Below are 22,535 nucleotides of genomic sequence, written 5' to 3'. Positions count from 1 at the left end.
ACTGTTCATCGAGGGCGCAGTGGTGAGACAGGAGGGTGGCGGGCGCTGTCCCCGGGCCCTCCCCTCCGCACGATAACCCTTCCCCTCCCCGCAGTGCCGCCTCCTCTGTCCTGGCCCCAGGCCACCTGCAGCCTGCCAGCCCTGACCATCTTTCTCCGAGGTCTAGGCCATCAGATAGGAGAAGCGTTGCAGCGTCAGGCCCGGGCTGCGATCACCATGGAAACCCCTGGGCCAGGACCCGCCCACGTGGCGGACCGCCAGCACCGCCGGCTCTCGGGTTTCCCGCTCCGTGGCTGCCCCCAGGACTGGGAGGCTGGGGTCCGGTCCGGGTAGAAGGGGCCTGGCGCAGCAGGGGGCAAGGCAGGAGCGGGGTGCGGGGGGGGGGGGGGGAAGGGCCCCGGGAGAGTCCCCGCAATTGGCTGTGGCGCGGGGTGACGTCACGAGGAGGCGCTGTGCAGCCCGAGGGTGTAAATGCCCGTGGTGCCCAGAGGGGAGGGGTGGCTGGCTCCAGCCCTTCCGGCCCGGCCCTGGCCTGGCTTGGCGCCCCACCTTCGCGCCCCCATTTGCTCATTTTGATGCATCAACGTATTAAAAGTGCGCCTGGGAAGCTGATGAATATTCTGCTGAAACCCCTAAGATTCTCGCCGCAGACAAGAATGATAAAAAAGCGGAGGACGGACGCGATGCGGGGCTCACTCCGCTAGAGCACACCAGGCCCCATCCTGGGGAACGAGCTCTTTATTTCTGCTTTGGGAGCTGCTTTCCCTGCAGATTAGTTTCAAATACCCCTTCTCTCTTCCAGTGGGAAACCTGGGCTCCAATGCGACTCCAGCAGCTGTTCACCTGGAAAGGGGGCCCACGCTGGCAGGCAGACATTCTGGCCACGTCGCCGGAGGGCCAGCGCCACAAGGGGGTCACCTCCTGCAGGGGCACTGACACGAGGGGTCCCCGCCGGGAGGGGTCCCAGCCCCTAAGGGCTGTTCCGCGGGTGACCCCACACCATTCGCCCCCACAGCCGCGCCCCCACGGGTCCCAGCCCCTGCGACTCCGTCCCCATCTCTCTCCACCCGCGGGTGCTGCGGGCGGCCCGCGCACAGACCACGGCGGCCCGACGGTCGGGAGCAACCAGGGGCCAAGAGGCCACCCTGCCCCGCCCCTAGTTCAAGGAGAGAACCGCCCAACTGGTCTCCCCGCTGATTGGCTGGACGAAAGACAGGCCGGCGGTGATTGGTCGAGCCGGACGCCTCTCGGCGCGCACGCCGCGGCCGCGCCTTCTTCCGCCGCCGGGCCGGTGGGCGGACACGATTGGTGCGGACGCGTCGCCCCGCCCACCAGGCCCCGCCCCGCTCCGCAACATCACTACCCGGCGTGCCGCGCGGCGCTTCCCCTCCGCCCGCTAATGTTTTGGCCGACGCAAGATGGCGGTGCAGGAGTCGGCCGCCCAGCTCTCCATGACCCTGAAGGTGCAGGAGTACCCGACCCTCAAGGTGGGTCTGCGGGTGGGCGGCCGCGCCTGGCCGGGACCGGCGGGCCGTGGCGGCGGGGGGAGGGGGCGCGCCCTGGACGAAGGGCGGGGTCTGGGGCCGGGCTCCCCGGGTCTGCGGGGCCGGTCTCTGAGGTCCGGGGCTGTCGGGCTCCCCGGGGGCGGCGGGGTCTGGGGCCTGCGGTTCGGCGGGGTCCGGCTCCCCGAGGGCGGCGGGGCTTGCGGGCGGAGTCTCTGGGGTCTGCGGGGTCCGAGGGGGCCGGGCTCTCTCGGTCGGCGGGGTGCGGGGCGTGGTGGCGGCTGTCCCGCCCGGCCTGCGAGGGCTTCGTGGCAGGCGGGGAGCGGGTCAGCCCGCCGCCGGCTTCGCCCTCCGAGGCCGCCCGTGGCCCCGGCGTCGGCACCAGCCTGAGCTGCCCTCCGACGGCTGTGGCGGCGGGCGGGCTGGTGACGGGGCCGGGGTGGAGGCCGGGGTTCTGCGTGGGGGGTCGCGGGTGGCCAGCTCCCTCCCTGTGCTGTGTCGGAAGGCGGTGTGTGTGGGCTTCCGGTCACTAATTAGGGGAGTTGCCAGGAGAGCCCCACTAGCGAATGGGAACGCATTCTGCGGGGGGGGGGGGGGGGGGGGGGACCAAACCTGAAATACAGCCCTGGCCACTTGGGTGCCGGCTGGGTGACCTTGGGTGGCCCCTTAGCCAAGGCGCATTCCGTCAGGTGAAATGGTGTTCCCAGCACGAGGCTTGTGCCCGGGAAGGGTCTGGTGGGAGCACCTGGGGGTAAGTTCCTTCCGGGTCAGGGCACAGCCTTCCCGGGAGAGCTGTGGCTGAGCAGTGTCGGTGGCTCTGGATTCCTTCCCTGGGTCCCCCTCGGGGTGACCGGTGGTAGTGGGGGCCGGTGGCTGGGAGGCCTCAGGCTCCGCGATGTTTACTCCCCTCGGAGGCAGGTATTGGGAGCTCCGCTGTCACCTGAGCGTGAAATGGGGGACCTCATATTAGAAGAGACCCCACGGAGCCGGGCTCAGGCCCTGCTCTTCTGTCACCAGCGGTCGGGCAGGAGGGGACCCTGTCAGGGTGTAGGTGTCAGCGTGCGGCCCACCGAGGCCCCGCGTTCGTGGGGACTGTTACCTGCTGGCCTGTGTCTTCGCCCACCACCATGTCGTCATCTGAGCTGATAGACAAGGCCCGAAGGTCAGCACTGGTGGTCCTTTTTGGACCTGGCTGGTGACAGAAACACAGACAGGAAATGGTTTCTCCTCCCCCGTCACGTCGTAGTCACGCTGTGGCTTGATCCCGCAGTTGTTCAGTGGCCTGTGATGGAAATAGCTGTGCCCGGGCACACAGGTCGAGAAACGGTGCGTGTCATTTCACGTGAGCCCGCCGCTTTGTGAAGAAGCGGAACTTCTTTTTCACGCTTTTAAAGGCAGAGTGCTGCCAGTTAGAGACCCTGCCTCCACCACTTGCTCCCTGGTTTAGGCCCGTTTAGTCCTTCCTGTTCTGTGGGCACGTGTCAGTGTCACTGCCGAGCTAACATTTTCCTAGAAGGACTGATTCCTAGTGGATAAGGACGTTTCCCTGGGAAATAGGGGCCTTTGATTTAGATGTTTGTTAACATAGATTTAGCGGGCCTTTGGAAGAGCTGATGGCTGAGCTGTGCAGCCCTGCAGGGTCCAGGCCCAGGGCACAGGGTGGGGACACAATGCCGACCTCGGAAGAAGGAGGGAGGGCAGGGGGCTGGGTCCGGATGGTGCCGCTGTGCTTCTTGCTCCAAGGGCGTGTGTCCCGCAGGCTAATGGGGATGGGAGTCCTCACGCTTGCAGCTGGGGCAGGTGTGTCCCAGCCGAAGGGCCTGGGGCCCCTGAGTACCCAGGAGAGAAAGGAGCTGTGGTGAGGTGCTGCTGCCCCTGCCCTTATCTGGCACCCGATCCTGCCAGGTGGGTGGATGGCACGGGCCTCCCCTCTGCAGACTTTTGGGCGGGGTGCTGCTGTGCTGTGGGGGCTGTGGGATGCTCAGCACGCCCGGCTTCCACCCACCAGATGCCAGTAGTGTGGCCTCAGGTCTCCAGACCCAGCCGATGTGCCCTGGGGACGAAGCCACCCCATGAGAACCAGGGACGTTCTGGCTTCAGGGACTGGTTTTATGTTCCTAGAAATGGGGGGCGGGGGGGGACGCAGTCTGGTGCTCGGGCCCTGGCTGTGTCCTTACCCTGGAGGGCCCTTGGGTGTCGGGTGTGGGTCATGCCCCTCAGGCCTCCGCAGACGGACAGGGCAGAAACTTGGGTGCCTAGCCCAGTATCTTGAACTAGTTTTATTTTTGATAGTTTTTTCTGATTACAAAAGTAACTGTTTATTCTCCAAATTATTCTGCTAATCATCCCATTAATATTTTGGTATATTTTATTTCTTCCCTTCAGATAGTTGACGTCAAATAGCATCTTAGAGACCTCCTTTGTTACTACCAGACTGGGTGGTCCACACCGCCCAGGAGAAGGGCCTGGCATGGCCTCCAGGCCCCTGGCTCTGGGTCCTGGCTCCTGGCGTCTCACTGGGGCCCACCTCCGTCCTCACCTGGAGCCTCATCTCAGCAACCCAGCTCAGTCCCCCAGCTGTTTCCTCCTCACAGGCGCAGGCTGGGGAGTGTGGGTCTGTAGAGGACTTCTCTACCAGAACGTGTAAATTGTGCTTTTAATTTGGTGACAGCCTTTGACCAAGTACTGCCCTGCGGTTCCAAAGCCCGGGTTTGTTCTTGTCACAGAGAATCTGGGTGACAACTACGTGCCTAAGATTGTAGCTTGCAGGCAGCTTTGCACACCTGGCCGTGGCTGGATTTGGGGGTATGTGGTCTCTAGTTGGAGAAACACCGGGGAGCATGGCGTGTGGGCATTAGAGACAAACGGGTGGGAGGGGGCTTTGCTCCTGGTGTGTGGGGTCCTGGGTGGTGGCCTAGCTGGGTCTTCACTTCTTCCTCCTGTAGGCTTTTTTACGTACAGAGTCAGGCGTCCCTCCCTCAAAGGTTGGCCGCCCTACGGTGCAGACCGCTGCTCTCCGGCCCACGGCCCCTGAAGCGTAATTCCCGTCCTCTCCTCGCCTCCAGCCTGTCAGACCTCACCGCGCTGGGCTCCTCCCACCAGCACGGCCCACACTGCCCTTTCCTCTCAGACCCGCAGGCCGGAGCGCAGGTGAAACGCCTCTCGGAAGAGCTGAGCTGAGCCTGCCGCTATCTTCCTCACAGGGCCCGGAGGTGTGACCGCAGGTGTCTGCCCGGAGCGAGCCTGGCCTTCCTGGGGAGTGCAGGCTGCGGGGGAGGCCTCCCGCTCGCTGCAGGTGGCTGCGTTTAGTCTTTTTCTCAAACAGCGTCACGTCCGGAGAAGAAGGGCTTTCTGACGCCCAGCTCCCCGTGCCGGGCCCGCTCAGCTGCAGTCAGTGCTGGCCCCCGGCGGGCAGGTGGCGCAGCCGCAGTCCCTGGCTCAGGGTTCTGCTCTCCTGCGCTCCCCGTGACACGCCCAGGCGGGTCCTGCTTCTCGGGGCCTGTGTCTCACAGTGCGGGACGGAGGCAGAGGGCGCGGGCTGGGCTGCAGGCACAGGCCTCGCCGAGGCTCCTCTGCGGCTCGGGGGTGGCCTCTGAGCGCGGGCACTGTGGGGGTGCCGGAGCGTCGTAAGGAAAAGGCCAGTGCATCCTCCTGGGGCGGCTCCGGCGGTGGGAGGGAGGCACTGACCGCGTGGACAGTACATTTCAGAGCCGTTATCGACCAGGATGAAGGCGAGGCAGGTGTGGGACGGTGGGAGGGCTGGGGAGCGGTGGGGGGGTGCGGGTGCGGGGGCGGAGGGGTGGCCGTGGCTCGTGTTTTGGGAGGGCTTGTGGCTGTGTTGCAGTCTTGGCTGATTCTACCCCATTGGCACTCAGCCCCGTGGAGCATCGTGACTCAGGGCGTTCCCAAAGCCACACGGAGGTGCTGACTGAAGGGCCCCCGGGTGCCGGGCCTGCGGGTGCCCCAGCTGCAGGTCAGCAGGACCAGGGAGCAGCCAGGAGGACAGTCGCCCCAGAGCAAAGCGGGCGGCACTGGCGAGAGCACCTGAGCTTCCCCGCGAGGGGCTTCGGGCGGAGCAGTGCTGGGGGCTGGGGGCTGACCTGCCGTGAGGCCCGAGCGGGCTGGAGGGTGTGTCAGGTGCAACATGCTCTAGAGCTGTGGTCGGCAAACTCATTAGTCAACAGCCAAATATCAACAGCACAACGATTGACATTTCTTCTGAGAGCCACATTTTTTAAACTTAAACTTCTTCTAACGCCACTTCTTCAAATAGACTCGCCCAGGCCGTGGTATTTTGTGGAAGAGCCACACTCAAGGGGCCAAAGAGCCGCATGTGGCTTTCGAGCCGTGGTTTGCCGACCACTGCTCTAGAGTCTTTATACCCAGAGACCATTATTTTGAAAACCTGTGAAAAAAAGAATTATCTACTGTTTCGACAACTGCAAATAGTTAACAACTAAGCCCGGGCAGGGACGGGCTAGAAGGGGTCGGTGGGAGAAAAAAGGGGACATAGAAAGGTTTAAAAGTAACGTTCAGCCTGGAGGAAAGCACCAGCTGTGCTGATGGCCTGGCCGCCAGTCCTGACCGCGGCCCACAGGCTCCAGGTGGCGCTCGGCCGCCCGTCTCCGCCTCCACCCTCAGCGCACAGCCTCCTCACCTCGTCCCCTCACCCCCCGACCTGGTGGGTGAACTGCCCGTCCCGGCAGCTTGTGCCCGGGGCCCACACCTTCCTGCCTACTGCTGCAGCACCTGGTTCTCCCCGCTGCCTCAGTTTCCCCCTCTGACAGCGCTGATTGCCCATCCTGAGCCCTGTTCTCCAGCTGCTGGTCCTCTCTGCCCTCCCTCCTGGCTCTGGGGGCTTCTGGTCTTCCTTGGGTTGGAACCAGAGTTGCAGTGTCCCCAGGCCCTCCTGCTGTCCCCTCCCCTCCTCTGCTGCCCTGGGACTGAGCCACCCAGGCCTCCCTGCCAAAGCAGGCCTTGGCACATGCTTGCTCTGCCCAGAACCCTCCCCCACATGGCACACGGCTAGTCGCTCGCCTGCTCTGGTCTTTGCCCAGGGGCCCTTCCCAGAGGCCACCGACTTAAACTGAAAACCCACCATCTCCTGCATTTGCTGCTTTGTCTCTCTCTAACCGGGGCTTAAAGCTCGGGGGGAGGGGGGCAGAGAAGGAATAACTGTTCAACTGAAAGTAGACTATTCAATATTACTTTGGCAATTCTGTCCAAAGCAGTAAGAATCAGAACAGAAGCAAATGTCACTGTTAGGATGGATGAGACATCACATGTGTATATACCGTTAAACACAAGCCAACTAGCTGGGAAGGATGCGGTGACAGAGGTCAGCACGGTAACGGCACGTGATAACTGCACCAAGCCCGTCGCTCACAGCACCTAGCAGAGCCTCGCCGCGGGCCGCGGCGTCCCCAGCAGCCTTGAAGGAGGCTGCCTGTTGCGTCTGCAGACCATGGCAGCTGTGCCGGCACCTGCCTGTGTGCGTTGGTCAGAAATCCCTTCCTTATAACGAGGAAGCGGCAGCGAGGGCTGGACCCTGCCTGACACCAGAGTGGGGTGTGAAGCGCTTCAGTAACACCTTGACGGAAAGTGGCTGCTTCCATTTATCTTTTTTATCTGACAAGTAGCCCTCGTTGGTGTGCTCAGTGGTTAGAGCATCGGTCCGTGCACCGAAGGTCCGATTCCCCTGCAAGGGCACGTGCCTAGGTTGCGGGTTTGCTCCCCACCCTGGCTGGGGCGGGTGCAGCAGGCAACAGGCGATGTATCTCTCACATCGCTGTTTCTCCCCCTCCCTTCACTCTCTGAAAAGCAATGGAAAAAATACCCTCAGTTGAGGATTAATCCCCCCAAAAACCAACCAACAAACAACAGTAGATAAAAGCCAGGAAGTGCCCTGGCCGGTGTGCACCGAGAGGTCGCCAGTGTGATTCCGCTTCGGGGCACATGCCGGGGTTGCAGACTTGATCCCCAGTAGGGGGCGTGTGGGAGGCAGGCGATCAAAGGTTCTCTCTCCTCCTCGATGTTTCTCTCCCTCTCCCTTCCTCTCTTTCTAAAATCAGTAAACATTTTTTAAAGTGAGGAAGCAAGCTGTGCTGGTGTTACTTATGCCACTCGACATGGGTGCCCACGGGGTTTGTGCTGGATTTGGTCAGTGACCGTCCTAGGTGGGGGGCGCTGGACTGCTGGAGGGTGGCCTGGCCCTGCCCGCGGCGGCAGTGGTCGGCGCCATGCTGCTGTGCACACCCGCCGACTCGGGAGATGTGGCTCGTGTTGTTTTACTTCAGGGCCCTTTCTGAAAACGGCAAGGCCTCTGCCGGTGACCGGCGGGCGGTGCTGGGACGGCCGCATGCGCACCGAGGAGCATGGAGGTGCCGACCGCTCTGCCTTCTGAGCTGGTCTCGTCGCACCCCCTGGACACGGACCAGAAACCTGCCATTTTTCAAGGAGCCTGTTTAAAACGGGGTTTGAACCGCTGCTGTCCGTGGTGAGCCTCCCTCGGGGAGCGTGCCGTGCTTGGGAAGGTCAGCTCAGGACGCACACAGCCCCCGGGCTGGAGGCTGTCCCGAGCACACACCGGACAGAGGCAGCTCTCCAGGGCGTGGGGGGGGGAGGGGGGCGCGGACTGCACCTAGGGAGATGTGTTTGGCTTTGTGACAGATGTTTAGAAGCCTCTTCTGAGTTTCTCAACCGGGAAAGATAAAAGGCCTCATGCATTGGGGAAATCCTTCCTTCCTGTGCTGGGAGAAATGGCTGAAGGCATTGTGATGACGAGTGAAATGCATTTCTTTGTCAGCAAATTCCATCAGAGAGCCCCAGCAGACACTGCAGAAGCTGGGAGCTGGGCACACTGGAGCAACCGCCCTGTGGGAGGGGCGTGCGGCCCTGGCGGGAGCACAGATGTTTTGTGCAGGTCTCAGCCGCGCATTGCCAGGACCCGTTTCAGTTATGAAAACTGGAAGGGTTCTTTTTCAGAGCCACTGGGGCGGGAGGCGAGGCGCGGGGAATGCTGGAGAAACAGATCGCTGGCTGGAGAAAGCCCATCATCTTAAAAGCTGAAACTCGACCAGTTACCAAGGAAAAACCAAGTAGATCTGAGTCAGGCAGACTTAAGTCTCCGGTTGAGCAGATAAGGTAAAATCAGAATTTAAAAGCAAATAACAAACTTAAAAAACCCACCAAATATGAACTAGAAAGAGCTGATCCAAATTGAGAGGAAGATCCAAGACCTCTTTCTCGTAGAGTTGGACATGACACAAACGGAACAAAGTGCTGAATTGAATAAAAACCAATGCATGAATAAGCCTATAGCGTTTGAAGAGATTCACAGAAAACGTGGCCTGAAGAGAAGCCCAGGACGGATGGCCTCACCGGTGAATTCTGTGCTTAAAGGGTTCTTTTGGGTCCTCGACCCACTTCCAAAAACAGGAAGGAACGCTTCCCAGCTTGTCCTGTGAAGTCAGCATCACCCTGACACCGGAACCAGACACAGCTCACGAAAACTGTGGCCGTTATTCAGCGTGAATCCATACAGGTGCCAGTCATCGCCCACAAAAGGCCAGGAAGTCGAATCGGACCAGGGAGTGAGAGGAGTGCTGGCTCCACCGGCCACAGGAAGGCAAGGTTGGTTCACACGCAAACGTCCTACAGGGCCCAGGGCAGAGCCACCGTCTTCACCTCGGCGACGGGCAAACGGACTCGGCGGAACTCGGCACCTTCCGATGACGGAAACACTCAACAAACCAGGGAGCTTCCTCAGCCTGGTCGGGGGTCTGAAAACCCACAGTTAGTACCACACTCTGCCTGCCATCAGGCACCGACCCGTGTCCCTCTCGCCGCCTCTGTGCAACGTCCTGAGGGCCTGGTCAGGGCAGGAAAAAGAAACGAGGCATTCAGGTCGAAAGGAACAGCTAAGCTATTCGCAGGTGAAATGCTCTTGTACGTGGAAAATTCTCAGGCGTGCATGCCTAGTAGAACTGATAAGCAGGATAGGGAGTCCATATAGGAGGCATTTCTATACCTTAGAAATGAAAATCAAAAAGGAAACCGAGAATGAAATATTTAGGAGTAAGACTTACTGTTAAAATAGCAATACTTTCCAAATGGATCTGCAGATTCAGCACAAGCCATAAGAAAATGGTAGCTGGTTTTTTGCAGAAATTGACAAGCCAATCCTGAAATTCTTAGGGAAATGCAAGGACCCAGAATAGCCAAAGCAGCGGTGTGAGCCGCTCAGGCTGCGGTCACTCCAGAGACGCCGCGGTTGGGGGCTGGAAGTCCAAGGTCGGGCAGCGTGGTTGGTTCTGGGGAGGCCGCTTCCAGTTGCAGAAGGCCGGCGTGGCGGAGAGGGAGCGCCCTCGGGACCCCGCTAAGGCCCTAATCCCATTCATGAGGCTGCACCCTCGTGACTTATCGCCTCCCAGAGACCCCATCTTGTCGGGGCTAGGATTTCATCTTGAATTATGGGGGGCATCGTGGGTCCATGGCACCATTGAACAACAGCTCCCCAACCCTCCGCGGCCCGGCACCCACCATCTCCCTTTCCGTCTGGATGTGACTAGCTCCAGGACTTCATGAAGTGGCTGGCTGCACAGGCTCAGCTCGTCCGCGCCTGTTCTCCAGGGCCGCCGCGTGGCAGCCTCTGGCAGGGTGTCCTGCCTGTTAGGGCTGAGCGGCAGCCACTGTGTCTGGGTCGTGTTGTCTTTTTGTTGCTGTTAATCCTCACCAGAGGATGGTTTCCATCGCTTTTTTTCAGATCGTGGAAGGAAGGGAAGGAGATGGGAGAGAAACATCCATGTGAGAGACATACTGACTGGTTGCCTCCTGCACATGCCCCCACAGGGCGGGGAGTGAGCCTGCAGCCCAGGTACATGCCCTTGACTGGGACTCAAACCCCAGTCCCTTCGGTCCGAGGGCCAACGCTCTAACCACTGAGCAACCGGCCAGACCAGACCACATTTTCTTGAGCCCTTCGTCCGTAGCTGGCCCCTCGGGCTCCTCCACTCTCAGCTCTGTGCAGGGCTGCAGAGGTCTCTGAGGGGCACGGGACCCTCCAGCAGCCCCACCGGGAATGCCTCCCGTAAAGGCACAGCTGGCCTCTGTGTCCCTGGGGGCCCGTCCATGGTTTGACCGACAGCCAGCTGGACACAGGGTCTGTGCTCTGGGGGCGGGAATCCGTCCGTGTGGAGGCAGGCTTACTAGTAAGTCCATGCAGCTGTTCCCTTTTCTGTGCGCCTACCAGTGGGAGGGCCGGTCCTGCCCGTTTCCTCAGCGGCTGCGCCACCGCGGCCCGCCACAGCGTGCAGGGTCCGGGCCGCGTCCCGCCAGCACTGGTGCCGTCCTAGTGGGTGTGAACTGCTCTCTGGGTCCAACGCCCCTCCCTGGAGTGACGCCGAGCACCTCTCATTTGCCTGTTGCCTGGGGACGGGAGTTTCTGTGGAGACTCTGCCCGGGGTTTTGTTGCGCTGTAGGAGTTCTCTGTGTAGTCTGGGCTGCTTCCCTCTCGGCAGTTTCAGTTCAGTGGGGTCCCATTGGCCACTTTTGATTGTGTTGCCTGTGCCTTTCGGGATCCATTTTTATTTACTTTGGTTTGAATTCTTCCAGTCTGTTTCATCTCTAGCCACGTTACCACGTTCATTTAGGCAGTATGTGTGCTCCCTGTCAGGCTAACACTTTCAGCCTGACTGTGTCCCACGGTTTCTTCCTTCACTGCTGTCCTTGTCTCCGTTGTCTCGCCTCGTTGGCTGTTTGTTTTGGCGTGGCTGAGGCCTTCCTCGGAGTCCTTTTCCTCCGGCGTGGGGGTGCTGGCCCTGGGTCCCTGAGCGGCTGGGACTGCCCTCGTCTCCCTCGCTCTGTGACGGTGGGCTGTGTGGGAATCGTCAGCGTCTGGAATCCATTGTCTCATCTGGCCACAGCCCTTGGGAAGGAGGAGCCGGGAGGAGCTGTGGGACCCACTGAGGGTGGCTGTGGGAAGGGCAGCGCTGAGCGGCTGGGCTGGGTGCCCTGGGCGGAGGCTGAGCAGCGGCGGGCCGGAGCGGCTGCCACGTGGCTCAGCACCCACACAGCCAGGGAGGCCTACTCTAGGAGCTCCTGTGGGGGCGGGGCTAGCCACACCCCTGACCTTGGACACACCCAAGGTCCTGGGCTCTGGCCAGACTGGTGGGGAGGGGCGGGTGGCAGAAGGCCAGTGCAGGCCAGTCCTTGCGTGGGAGGGGTGGGGCAGGAAGTACGGGTCAGGGCCACTCGGAGGTGAGTGAGTGGAGGTGCAGGGCTGGCTCAGCCCAGAGGAGGGCGCTGAGGTGGAGTGTTTGCAGCTGTAGGAGCGCGAGGCGCCGTGACCCCAGGGTGGGGCCAGCGCTGTACCCCGTGGACACTGGGCCTCAGGCCCACCTGCGAATTCTGTGCAGCAGTGGGTGCCTGCACCCCGACATGCACCAGATCCTCAGTGATTTCTTTCATTAGAAGGTAAACAGGTAAAGTTGACTCTAACCTTAGGGTATAAATCGCGGGACTGGGGACTGGGACGGACTGCAGGTGAGATCACAGCGCCTCCTGCTTCCTGTCTGGACATCCAGGCCCGGCGGTGAAGCTGGCCGTGGCACCCCCGTTTCTGCCGGCTCTGAGGGTGTGGGGACGGTTTGCTTTGTAAACTTTTTTATCCTCACCCAAGGATATGGCTTATTGAATTTAGGAAGAGGGGAAGGGAGAAAGAGGAAGAAGGATTAATCGGTTGCCTCCCATACGCACCTTGACTGGGGGTTGAACTGGCAACCTTCTGGCAACGGGATGGCACTCCAGCCAACTCAGCCACCCGGCCGGGGCGGTTTGCATTTTTGCGTGGGTCTCTGCGCTCAGGAACCGAGGGAGCCTCCATTTGTGCCATCTTCCACGCCACTCGGGTCTCCTAAGGGAGTGCCCAGGGCACTGGTGGGTCAGCCCCCCTCTCCCCTCCAGGTGCCTTATGAAACACTGAACAAGCGCTTCCGAGCTGCTCAGAAAAACATCGACCGTGAGACAAGCCACGTCACCATGGTGGTGGCCGAGCTGGAGAAGACCCTGAGCAGCTGCCCTGCCGTGGACTCCGTGGTCAGCCTTCTGGATGGCGTGGTGGAGAAGCTCAGCGTCCTCAAGAGGAAGGTTGGTCCTGGGCCGGGCCTGCCCGCCCACGCTGTCCGGAGGGCTGGGGGTCGTGGCCCGAAGCAGAGGCTGTGCTGACCGGCGCCCTCCCTGCCGCCTGCACTCAGAGCCTCAGGCCAGCTCCCAGTCCCTTCTTCCTGGGGCCTGGCCGTCCTGGCTCCACAGTGCCCGAGCCCCCACGCAGGCCGGACGGGGGCGGGGGATGTATCTGGAATTTCACCTAGAACAGCACGTGGGTGTTTTGTTTGTGGGAATGGTAGGTAGGGCGTTGGGACTGGTATGCCCACTGAGACAACCCAAAGATTGAGATACTTTAAAATATCAAAGAGCTCCTTAGAAGAAGGGCTCCCCAGGAGGACGGCGGCCCGAGGGGAGCAGGGGCGGAGGCCGTGGTGGCCACTCCGCGCACGGGAGCCCCTCCAGGGCCTGGCAGACAGTGACCCGGGGCCCTGAGCACTGCCCTCCGGAGGGTGCCCAGGAGTGGACGCCCCCAACAAGGCGCCAGGCAGAGTAAGCGCAGTTCTGAGGTGTGAGGTGTGTGTCCCATCCTCCACGTGCTGGGCTGGCACCGGGCGCCGCGGACCGGCAGAAGACAGTGCAGCGAGGGCCGCACAGACTCAGTCTCAGCAGCTGTCAGAGACCCTGGCTCTCTGTGTTTAAGGACTAAAGAGCAGCTTGAAAGTTTCTGCAGAAAATAGATCAAGTGACTGTTTCAAAAGAACCAAATAAAACTTCAAGAAATGAAAAAACAAACGACATGAAAAGCTCAAGTGTTTGCTTACGACACATTCGAGCACTTGTGCATCAGACAGCTGCCCTGAGAACTAGTGAGCCGGGAGGCGGGCTGGGAACCCCGGGAGCAGCCGGGGATGCAGAGGTCCGGAGGAGGGCAGGCGGGAGCAGCCGGGGATGCAGAGGTCCGGAGGAGGGCAGGCGGGAGCAGATGCAGTAGTTGCCGGGTGGTGGGCAGAGACACGGAGCAGGGCCAGTTCATACCCTAAGCCCGTGGTCAGCAAACTGCAGCTCGTGAGCCACATGCGGCTCTTTGGCCCCTTGCGTGTGGCTCTTCCACAAAATACCACGGCCTGGGCGAGTCCATTTTGAAGAAGTGGCATTACAAGAAGTTTACGTTTAAAAAATTTGGCTCTCCAAAGAAATTTCAATTGTTGTCCTGTTGATATTTGGCTCTGTTGGCTAATGAGTGCCGACCACGGCCCCAAGCAGTAAACAAAACAGTGAAACCCTGAGACGGACCTTAAAAGCAGGGGGGGGGCCACTTGTGAAGAGCGGCAGATGCCCTGACAACAGCTGGCTGCCCCCAAGATGGCGACTGTGGGAAGGGGGTGCCCGGACTCGCCTGCCACACCTCGCGGTTGGCGGGCTGGGCTGTGTGGACGGCTAGGCTAGGACATTGCAGAGCACCTGTGTTCGTTTGAACAAAACTGACTTTAAGGAAGAGGGTTTGTAAAAGGTAAAGGTCAGTTTGTAACGATAAAGGTCGGTTAGGGAGCTGTGACATAGAATTCTATGTGCGTGGCAGTGCCTCGGCAACACCTGCAGGACACCTAGGCCAACAGCCAGCAGAGGGGCGGGGCCACGGGGGCGGGAGGGCGCCACGGGTGGGGTGGCCGCTGGCCTCCGCGCTGAGCGCCCGCCCCTGTCGCAGGCGGTGGAGTCCATCCAGGCCGAGGACGAGAGCGCCAAGCTGTGCAAGCGCAGGATCGAGCACCTCAAGGAGCACAGCAGCGACCAGCCGGCGGCCGCCAGCCTGTGGAAGCGGAAGCGCATGGACCGCATGATGGTGGAGCACCTGCTGCGCTGCGGCTACTACAACACGGCGGTGAAGCTGGCGCGGCAGAGCGGCATCGAGGTGGGCGTCCTGGGCGCCCGCCACGGCTCTCGGGACACCCCTCTCGCTGTGCTGTGCGCTGCTCTGGCTGGTGGGACCTTTTCCAGGGCGGGGCTCGCTCTCCATCGGCCCCTCCAGTGGCGCCGGTGGGACAGGCGCAGAGCCAGGGCGTGTGCCTGCCCGGTCCTTCCAGGTCCAAGGCGCTGCCCATGACCCACTCTGCTAAACGGCTACGTTTTGAACTCTGCAGAGCAGTGTCTTCAGCCGAATGTCCCGGTGGACCACCTCGGCTGCGGCTCTGCCCTCTGCAGGGACGCTGGGCCCAGCCCCTCGGGGAGCCCCTTCCCCCTCGGGGAGCCCCTTCCCCCTCGGCGACACCGCCCACCAGGACCCCCTGCCTCCCGAGCTTCAGCCCTGACAGCGCCTCACCGGTCGGGCCGTGGCCCGGGCCCCGGGGTCCCGCGCAGGACCAGCGGCGCTCCGAGCTGGTTCTCCCGAGCCCAGGGCCTTCTTGTCGGACGCTCCGCAGCCCATCCTGGTGGAGGGACATTTACCGCCAAGTGTCCGTTTCCCTCCAGGGGCGCCTTTCTGACGTCCGAGCCTGGGTGCGCGGCCTGGCCTGGTGCCGGTCCTGCCGCCTGCCGCCTGGCGCCGCTGGGCTCTCCCAGAACCGCAGCCGAGGCCCCCCCGCCCATCCCCCCGCCCCTTTTAGAAAACCTCCGGTGTATCCTCAGGGCAACAACAAAGTGAGGGGGGCTGCTGGGTTCCCGGCTTCCTGTGAAGGGTGGGCCGGGCCAGCCTCACTCCTTCCCTTTCAAAGGGCTTCCTGGGGGGGCGGGGGCCCACCGGTGCGAATGCGCCATCACAGGGGTCCGGGCCGGTGCGGGGCCCTGGGAGCGGGTCCGGGTGCAGGGGTCCGTGCTCTGAGCGTGCGCCGCTGCCCCCCAGGACCTGGTGAACATCGAGATGTTCCTGACGGCCAAAGAGGTGGAGGAGTCCCTGGAGAGGCGCGAGACGGCCACCTGCCTGGCCTGGTGCCACGACAACAAGTCCCGGCTGCGCAAGATGAAGGTGCTTGGGGCTCCCGAGGGGCGGGGCTCCCAGGGGGCGGGGCTTAGGGGCTTTGGGGCGGGGCTTCGGGGGTGGGGCTGAGGCGGTGCCACCTGCGCCTGCTGGTTCGGAGCGTTAGTTCCGGACACCTGCGGGGCTGCTGGGTTTGGTGCGGGGTTTTGATATTTCGGGTGGCGCACCCCCTTCTACATTGGGGTTTGGACCGATGTTCTAAGCATGAGGCTCGGAGGGAGCCAGTGGCGGCCACGTGTAAGCAGCGTGGGCGCCGCTGGGGTTGGAGCCCCGTCCCGCCGCCCCGCCTGCATCGTCCGGGTCGAGGGAGCCTGCAGGGTGCAGAGCTCCGGGCGGGGTTCGCGAATGCAGCTTCGTGTACAACTGCTTACACCACAGCAGCTGTAAACGGACCCCACGCAGGCGCGAGCTAAACGCGCTGTGGAGAGGTGCTTCCGGGGCTCGCAGACACGTCCAGCCGTTAACCCGCCCGCCTCCGTTAGAAAGCCTGTCTCCTGTTTCCTAACCCGAGCGCCTCCCCTCCCGTGTGAGCTTGTCTGTGCCCGTGGTGACCAGCCAGGGTGACACTCTCTGCCACTCAGGGCCGCCAGGGCGAGCATGACGCGAAGCCGGGACGGAAAAGTAGAGTGGCCAGTGGCTCCCCTAAGGAGAGTGAGGATCTTGGTATGGAAACCATAAGAGGAAAGCCAGAATTGGTACGTAACACCCGCCCGCCCCGCCCCCGCCTTCCCACAGCCGAGCTGCCCGCAGAGCGGGAACCGGGTCGGAAGGAAATGGGCTTCCGTCTGGACAGGTTGTCCCTGCGAGCCCGTTGCCTCCCAGACCCACGGCTGCTTGGCGAGGGCGCCACTCGGTGCTCTCAGACGGGCCTCGCAGCCAGTGTGGGCGAGCGGGCCAGGCTGAGCCCGGCGGCCGGTGAACTTGGAAGAGCAGTCACACAAAGCATGCTTGGGAGACGCCCTAACGTCCTAGCGACATGCTCATAGATGTCGACTGACAGATCAGGGCACCCGACTGCCTCTACACGTGTGCATGTGTGCACGCAGGCGGGAGGGTCACGCCAGGGCCAGCGCGGTCTGCAGGGCAGGCAGGAGGCGGAGGAGGGAAGGCGCTCGGAGGCTCAAGTGTCACGTAGCTGGAGGTGCCAGGTTAGTGCCTGGTGCGCTGACCGGGGTCTCCAGACTGAGGCCGTGTGCGCAGAGCCCTGTGGCGCCGCGTGTCTGGAAGCACGGCAGCACAGGCGTGGTCCGTGGTCAGTGCTCCCGGTCACCCAGCCACGGTGCTTCCCACAGTCACCTGTGAGCGGCCGGCAGTCGGTCCTCACCTGACACGCCGTGGGTCTGACCAGTGGGACAGCTGTTCTCGGGTGATGGGTGCAGAGAAGAGCCGTCCTGGGCCCCTCGTCAGCGTTACCCTAGACGAGGCGAGTCAGGAGCTGCTGTGTTTGAAAGTGAGCCTGGGAGCAAAGCGCCTCGTAAACGATGGAGCGCTTCCGTGCGCGGAGCTGTCCCTGGTGCCACCCACAGCCCCACTGTCCGCGGTGCCTCGGGGGCTCCAGCCCTGAGAGGCTGGGAGGCGGGCCGTTCTCTCCCCACGGTCCCCGCCACCCCTGCCACTCGGCACCCGCACCTGCCTCACCCAGACGGGTCAGGCGTGGGGCGTGGGAAAGGCCCGCCCGTGCGCGTGGGGCAGGGCGAGAGCAGGGAGCCTGCTGTGGAGGGGCGTGTGGGCACCAGGTGAGTGGCTCTCGCATCTTTGCCTGCTGGCCCCAGGGTCTGGGCAGCGCGTCCGTGGTGTGCCACGTGGTCCGTGGTGTGCCACGTGGTCCGTGGTGTGCCACGTGGTCCGTGGTGTGCCACGTGGTCCGTGGTGTGCCACGTGGTCCGTGGCACAGGGATGGGGCTTGAGACACTGCCGAGCTGGGGCTGCCTGCAGCCAGGAGGTCCGGGCGGGAGAAGCACGCGTGAGCGGTGAGCGATCTGGACGTGGGGGCTGACCTGACCTGCGGTGGGCAGTCTCCAGTCAGGCCACCTGGGGTCTGGGTGTTGGGAATCTCGAAGGACGAGGGGAGCCGAGGCTCTGCCTCCTGCTCCGTCCCGTGACTCCGCTTCCGGTGGAGCGTGGGAGTTCGCGGAGACGGCGCGGAGACGGCGCCGCCAGCTTGTCGCCTTAGGTTGCACAAGTCATCTTGCTCCCCTCCCCCCGCAGGGCTGGGTGTCACTGAGATCTCGGCGTTACTGCTCAGGTGTCTGTACCAGGACCCTGCTGGTGGGGTGCTAGTGCCCCCAGAATGTCATGTGCAGCTTGTGGGCTGGCACCTGTCAGACACGCAGCCGGCCTCGGCCAGTCCTGGGGCTCCTGACTCCCTCCCCCTCCCCCGCCCCCCCAGCCCTGGTGTGGGACAGCCTGGAGGTCAGGGTGGGTGTGGCTTTGATTCTGTGACTCAGGCTGGCGACCAGGAGGGGGAGCGGGTAGGAGAAGGGCTCGTGCAGAGAGGGAGCCGTCCCCGCGTGGCACCTGCTGCGCCAGGACGTTCGTCCCCCACACTCTGACCTGCGGGGGCCCAGCAGCCTCGCGGTGACCCTGGCAGCTTCTCACCTTGGTCACACCTGTGGGGTCCACCCCGCTGTCCCGAGGGCCTAGGCCAGGGTGGCAGTGCTGCTCCCACCGTGCCTTGCCGAGGCTGCGCCAGGAGAGGCCGGGCCCTGAACCGCAGACCCTGGCGCCGTGGGCTGTGGACGGGTCGGGGCGCTGTGCGCACAGCATCGAGCTGGTCTGTGGGGTCGGCCGGGCGACAGGGCTCCGCGGCGCCACCGGTGAAGCCTTTGTCTTGCCTTTGCCCTCAGAGCTGCCTGGAGTTCAGCCTCAGGATTCAGGAGTTCATTGAGCTCATCCGGCAGAACAAGAGACTGGACGCCGTGCGGTACGCAGCGAGACGGGCGCACGGGAGGGCTGACCCGTCCTGTCACCGGGTCCGGGTGCAGTGTGGGTCCTTGGGGTTCGGGTTTGTGTAGACCAGGGTCCCGGAAGGGCTCGGGCCGGGGGCTGCGTAACTGTCTCCGGTGTCTCTGGGGGGGACTCACTGGTGCATCTCACACTGTCCCATCCCGGTCCCTCGGGTGGGGTCGGCCCCGGCGAGCTGCGCTTCCCGCAGACCCCGGCCCAGGTCACTGAGGGCAGCCTGCGCTCCGGCTCTGGAAGGTGGATGCAGACTGAGCAGAACAACCGTTGTCTCGTAGACACGCCCGGAAACACTTCAGCCAGGCCGAGGGGAGCCAGCTGGACGAGGTCCGGCAGGTCATGGGCATGCTGGCCTTCCCGCCAGACACGCACATCTCCCCCTACAAGGTAACCGAGGCCTCCCCTCGCGCCCTTCCGCCCCCCTGTCCCCGTCCAGAGCCGCTCCTGTGCTTTGTGCAGCCGCGTGTCCGTCCCACGTCTGCAGTGTCTCTCGCCGTCCTGGAGGCTGGGGTTGGGTGTGGGTGTGGACGCTGCTCGTCAGGAAGCGGCCGCGAGCTCTGAGCCCCTCCCCACGGCCCACCTCCTCCCGCCCTGCCTGTGCCCTGGGACCCAAGTGACTTCCTTCCTGGGGCTGAACCAGCCCTGCTGTCGGCCTTGAAACTGCTGTGCCTGTGCTTCCCCTGCAGCCTCTCCCATCCCAGGCGGGGCCACACCCGGGGGCCGGCCAGCCTCTGGCGGCCCCGCCCCTCTGCAGGGCATCGGGAAGCTCCCCGTGAATTCCCCGTCCGAGGCACGGGTCCTGGCGCTCCTGGTGGGGAGCCCACACGCAGTCTGGACCACGCACAGCCCTGCCCTGCTCTGGAGGAAGCTCGTGGGCCAGAAAGGCCGACCTGCCCTGGGAGCAGGCGTCCCGCGCGGGGCCTGTGCCTTCCTCCCTGCGGGGCCTGGCGGTGGCGCTGCCTGGGGTTCCCAGCACGGCCCACGGCCAGGGCCACGGGAGAACCCTGGCCCAGGAAGCGGGCATTTTCCAGCACAGGAAGCGTAGAGCTGAGGCTGCGGAGTCCCGGAGAGAACGGGCGGCTTGGAGGCCTGAGCCCGTGCCGTGTGCAGCTGCCTGGCCTGGCGGGGAGTCCTGGCGTGTGATGGCCACACGAGAGGCAGGACGAGGCCTGAGCAGAGGGCCAGGAGGAGGCATAGAGCTGCCCTCCGGCGCGGGCCCGGCCGCAGCTCCACCTGTGGGCCCTGTGCTGGGACGAGAGCAGGGAGGGCGGCGTAGTGGCCGCTGGGCTTGGGGTGTCGCGCACCTGACTGAGGTCTCCCGGGTTGACGTCAGGGATTTCCCTTTTCATCTGTGCCACCCCCCCCCCCCCCCCCCACACACACACACACACACGCCTTTGAGCAGGCGTCCTCAAACTATGGCCCGCAGGCCACATGCGGGTGTTTTTGTCGTTTTGTTTTTTTACTTCAAAATAAGATATGTGCAGTGTGCATAGGAATTTATTCATAGTTTTTTTTAAACTACTAGAAGCCCGTTGCACGAAGTTTCATGCAAAAGACCTTCCTTCACCTGGCTGCTGGCACCAGTTTTCCTCTGGCCACCTGCTGATCAGAGCACCTCCCGCCAGCGCGATCGGCCACCCCGAGTTCCTCCACTGGCGGCTCTGGAGGAACTCGAGGTGGCCGATCGCACTGGCGGGAGGCACTCCGATCGGCGGGTGGCCAGAGGAAAACTGGTGCTGGTGGAAAACTGGTGTCGGCAGCCATGCAAACAGCCACCCTGAGTTCTGCCACCGGCACCTTCCGCCGGCCCCATGGGTCCTCCCGCAGCGCCGGCCATTGGGGCCAGCAGGAGGAACGGGGCGGGGACTCATGAGTCCCCATCCCTGCCAGCCCAATCGGCCACCCCGAGTCCTGCTCCCAGCCTCCCAACAGCCCAATCGTGGGCGTAGCGGAGTGATGGTAATTTGCATATTACCATTTTATTAGGTAGGATAGTCCGGCCCTCCAGCGGTCTGAGGGACAGTGAACTGGCCCCCTGTTTAAAAAGTTTGAGGACCCCTGCCTTTGAGTGTAAACTCGATCACTGTAGGGGCAGACATGGCCAGGCTTAGCCTTTACTTCCTGGAAGGAGGAGTTCTGTTCACTCACTGCTCCCAGCAGGAGGCTCCAGCTTGCTCAGGGCTCACGGAGACGCGTCCGTGTCCCGAGGCCGCGGGACCCCACCCTCAGCGCCCATGGGGGCGGGGCCGGTCCGGTGGCCCAGCTCTGCCTTCCCTTCCAGGACCTGCTGGACCCGGCCCGGTGGAGGATGCTGATCCAGCAGTTCCGGTACGACAACTACCGGCTGCACCAGCTGGGGAACAACTCCGTGTTCACCCTCACCCTGCAGGCCGGCCTCTCGGCCATCAAGACTCCGTATCCTTCTGGGCTGTGCCGGGAGCCCTGCGCCTCGCGGCCTCTGCCCTGGTCACGCGTGCAGTCCATGTGCTGGCCCCACCCGGGTGGCGCCGGCCGTCGTAGAAACCTGCCCTGCCACACACCCCCTCCACGGAGAGCAAGCGTGCGGGTCCTCTGGCAGCGGGACTGGGCCGTTTAGAATAGTTTTCCGGTGGGTTCCGGGCCTGCGGTGTCTGCTGTCCCAGTGGGCATGCTCCCCAGAGCGGAGCTTCCCTGGGCCAGAGAGCTGACCCGGGCCCCGCGCTGGTCTGTGGGTCCCTCAGTGCACGGGGTCCCCTCCAGGACCCATCAGGGCTGTGCGCCTCTTGCTCGTCATTGGCGCTGGCACGCTGGGCAGGCCCGCCTGTGGGGCAGGTGGCCTGCTCCCATGTGGGCTCTGGCCTCTGGCTGCGTTCCTGCCGAGCCCAGTGTCTGCCTCGGAGGAGAGTTCTGCTGCCTCCTGCCTGGGCCGTGACCCTTCCTTGACCCGCGCGCAGGCAGTGCTACAAGGAGGACGGCAGCTCCAGGAGCCCCGACTGCCCCGTGTGCAGCCGCTCCCTGAACAAGCTGGCGCAGCCCCTGCCCATGGCCCACTGCGCCAACTCCCGCCTCGTCTGCAAGATCTCGGGCGACGTGATGAACGAGAACAACCCGCCCATGATGCTGCCCAACGGCTACGTCTACGGCTACAACGTGAGCGGGGCCGCGGGGCGGCTGGAGGGGCACCTGCGGGAAGCGGCGGGCGAACGGGGGCTCGGTGCTGGTCGCTGTGGTCTGTCCTCATGCGTCGTCTTATCTCGCAGTCCCTGCTCTCCATCCGCCAAGACGACAAGGTCGTCTGCCCGAGAACCAAAGAGGTCTTCCGCTTCTCCCAGGCCGAGAAGGTGTACATCATGTAGGCGGCGCCGGCCTCGCAGTGCCTGTTTCTTGCGACCAAAGATCCGTGAGCAACAGCAGACGCTTAGGAGCAGGGGAAGGAGAGGAGGGAGAGGGAGCGGCCTGTACTCGGAGCCACACTTGATCGTAGGACTTGGTAACGGGAGTCGACTAGCTGATGCTTCCGGGGAGGACCGGCACCTTCCGGCACCTTCCGGAGACTCGAGACCCACTGGACACCAGGAGACCCGAGGACGTTTCAGAAACAGTTTCCTCCCTGTTGCTCGTGACCAGCCCTGGGAGCAGCGGGTCCTGCGTGGTGGCGCCTCGCATGGACGGCTCGCCTCCCGCCGGCGTGGCTGTGCCCCGTGGGGCCCCGTGGCCATCTGCGAGGCCTGCGTGGTGGTGACACTCGGCGCCAGACGCTGTTGTCACAGACAAACGTCCAGCTGAGTAACCGCAGCGACTGGGATCCCGGGAACCGAGTAGCCGACGCCGCTGTCCGTAGGTTTGTGCTTAGTGCTCAGTTGCATGTGGATGTTGCTTAGCTAATAAACTGTACATGTAACCATGTCAATAAAAGGGTTTCTATTTCTCGTTTCCGTGTGAGTGGAAGCTGCTCTGCCTTCCTGACGCCTTGACCCTGTCTGCTGTCCCCACCCCCCACCCCGTTAGTCAGC

General features: G+C 63.2%; 1 protein-coding gene across 3 annotated transcripts; it reads left to right on the top strand.

The window, feature by feature from the left end:
• The first annotated feature begins 1,348 nt into the window (after nt 1-1,348).
• Nucleotides 1,349-22,455, top strand: MAEA (macrophage erythroblast attacher, E3 ubiquitin ligase). 3 transcript variants are annotated; one of them, XM_028159733.2, is made up of 10 exons: nt 1,352-1,487; nt 12,465-12,647; nt 14,314-14,517; nt 15,445-15,567; nt 16,161-16,274; nt 18,426-18,502; nt 18,819-18,927; nt 20,825-20,958; nt 21,477-21,672; nt 21,783-22,455. In XM_028159733.2, exons 1-10 carry the CDS (start codon nt 1,419-1,421, stop codon nt 21,876-21,878), a joined length of 1,305 nt encoding a protein of 434 aa, XP_028015534.1. In that variant the 5' UTR covers nt 1,352-1,418; the 3' UTR covers nt 21,879-22,455. The 3 variants fall into 3 exon arrangements, with proteins under 3 accessions (XP_008149139.1, XP_028015534.1, XP_008149136.1); XM_008150914.3 differs by lacking the exon at nt 16,161-16,274; XM_008150917.3 differs by lacking the exons at nt 15,445-15,567; nt 16,161-16,274; nt 18,426-18,502 and having other exon boundaries at nt 1,349-1,487; nt 21,481-21,672.
• Nucleotides 22,456-22,535: the final 80 nt, after the last annotated feature.

This window comes from Eptesicus fuscus, chromosome 2 (assembly GCF_027574615.1).
Source record: "Eptesicus fuscus isolate TK198812 chromosome 2, DD_ASM_mEF_20220401, whole genome shotgun sequence".
In the NCBI taxonomy this organism is placed as follows: domain Eukaryota; kingdom Metazoa; phylum Chordata; class Mammalia; order Chiroptera; family Vespertilionidae; genus Eptesicus; species Eptesicus fuscus.
Note: the sequence above shows the minus strand (reverse complement) of the source record. Positions and strands in the feature narration are given on the sequence as shown.

Coding starts and splice junctions, on each gene's coding strand:
- MAEA (XM_028159733.2), top strand. CDS start 1,419: ATGGCGGTGCAGGAGTCGGCCGCCCAGCTCTCCATGACCCTGAAGGTG. Junction 14,518..15,444: donor CGCGGCAGAGCGGCATCGAG/GTGGGCGTCCTG, acceptor GCTGCCCCCCAG/GACCTGGTGAACATCGAGAT. Junction 18,503..18,818: donor AAGAGACTGGACGCCGTGCG/GTACGCAGCGAG, acceptor GTTGTCTCGTAG/ACACGCCCGGAAACACTTCA.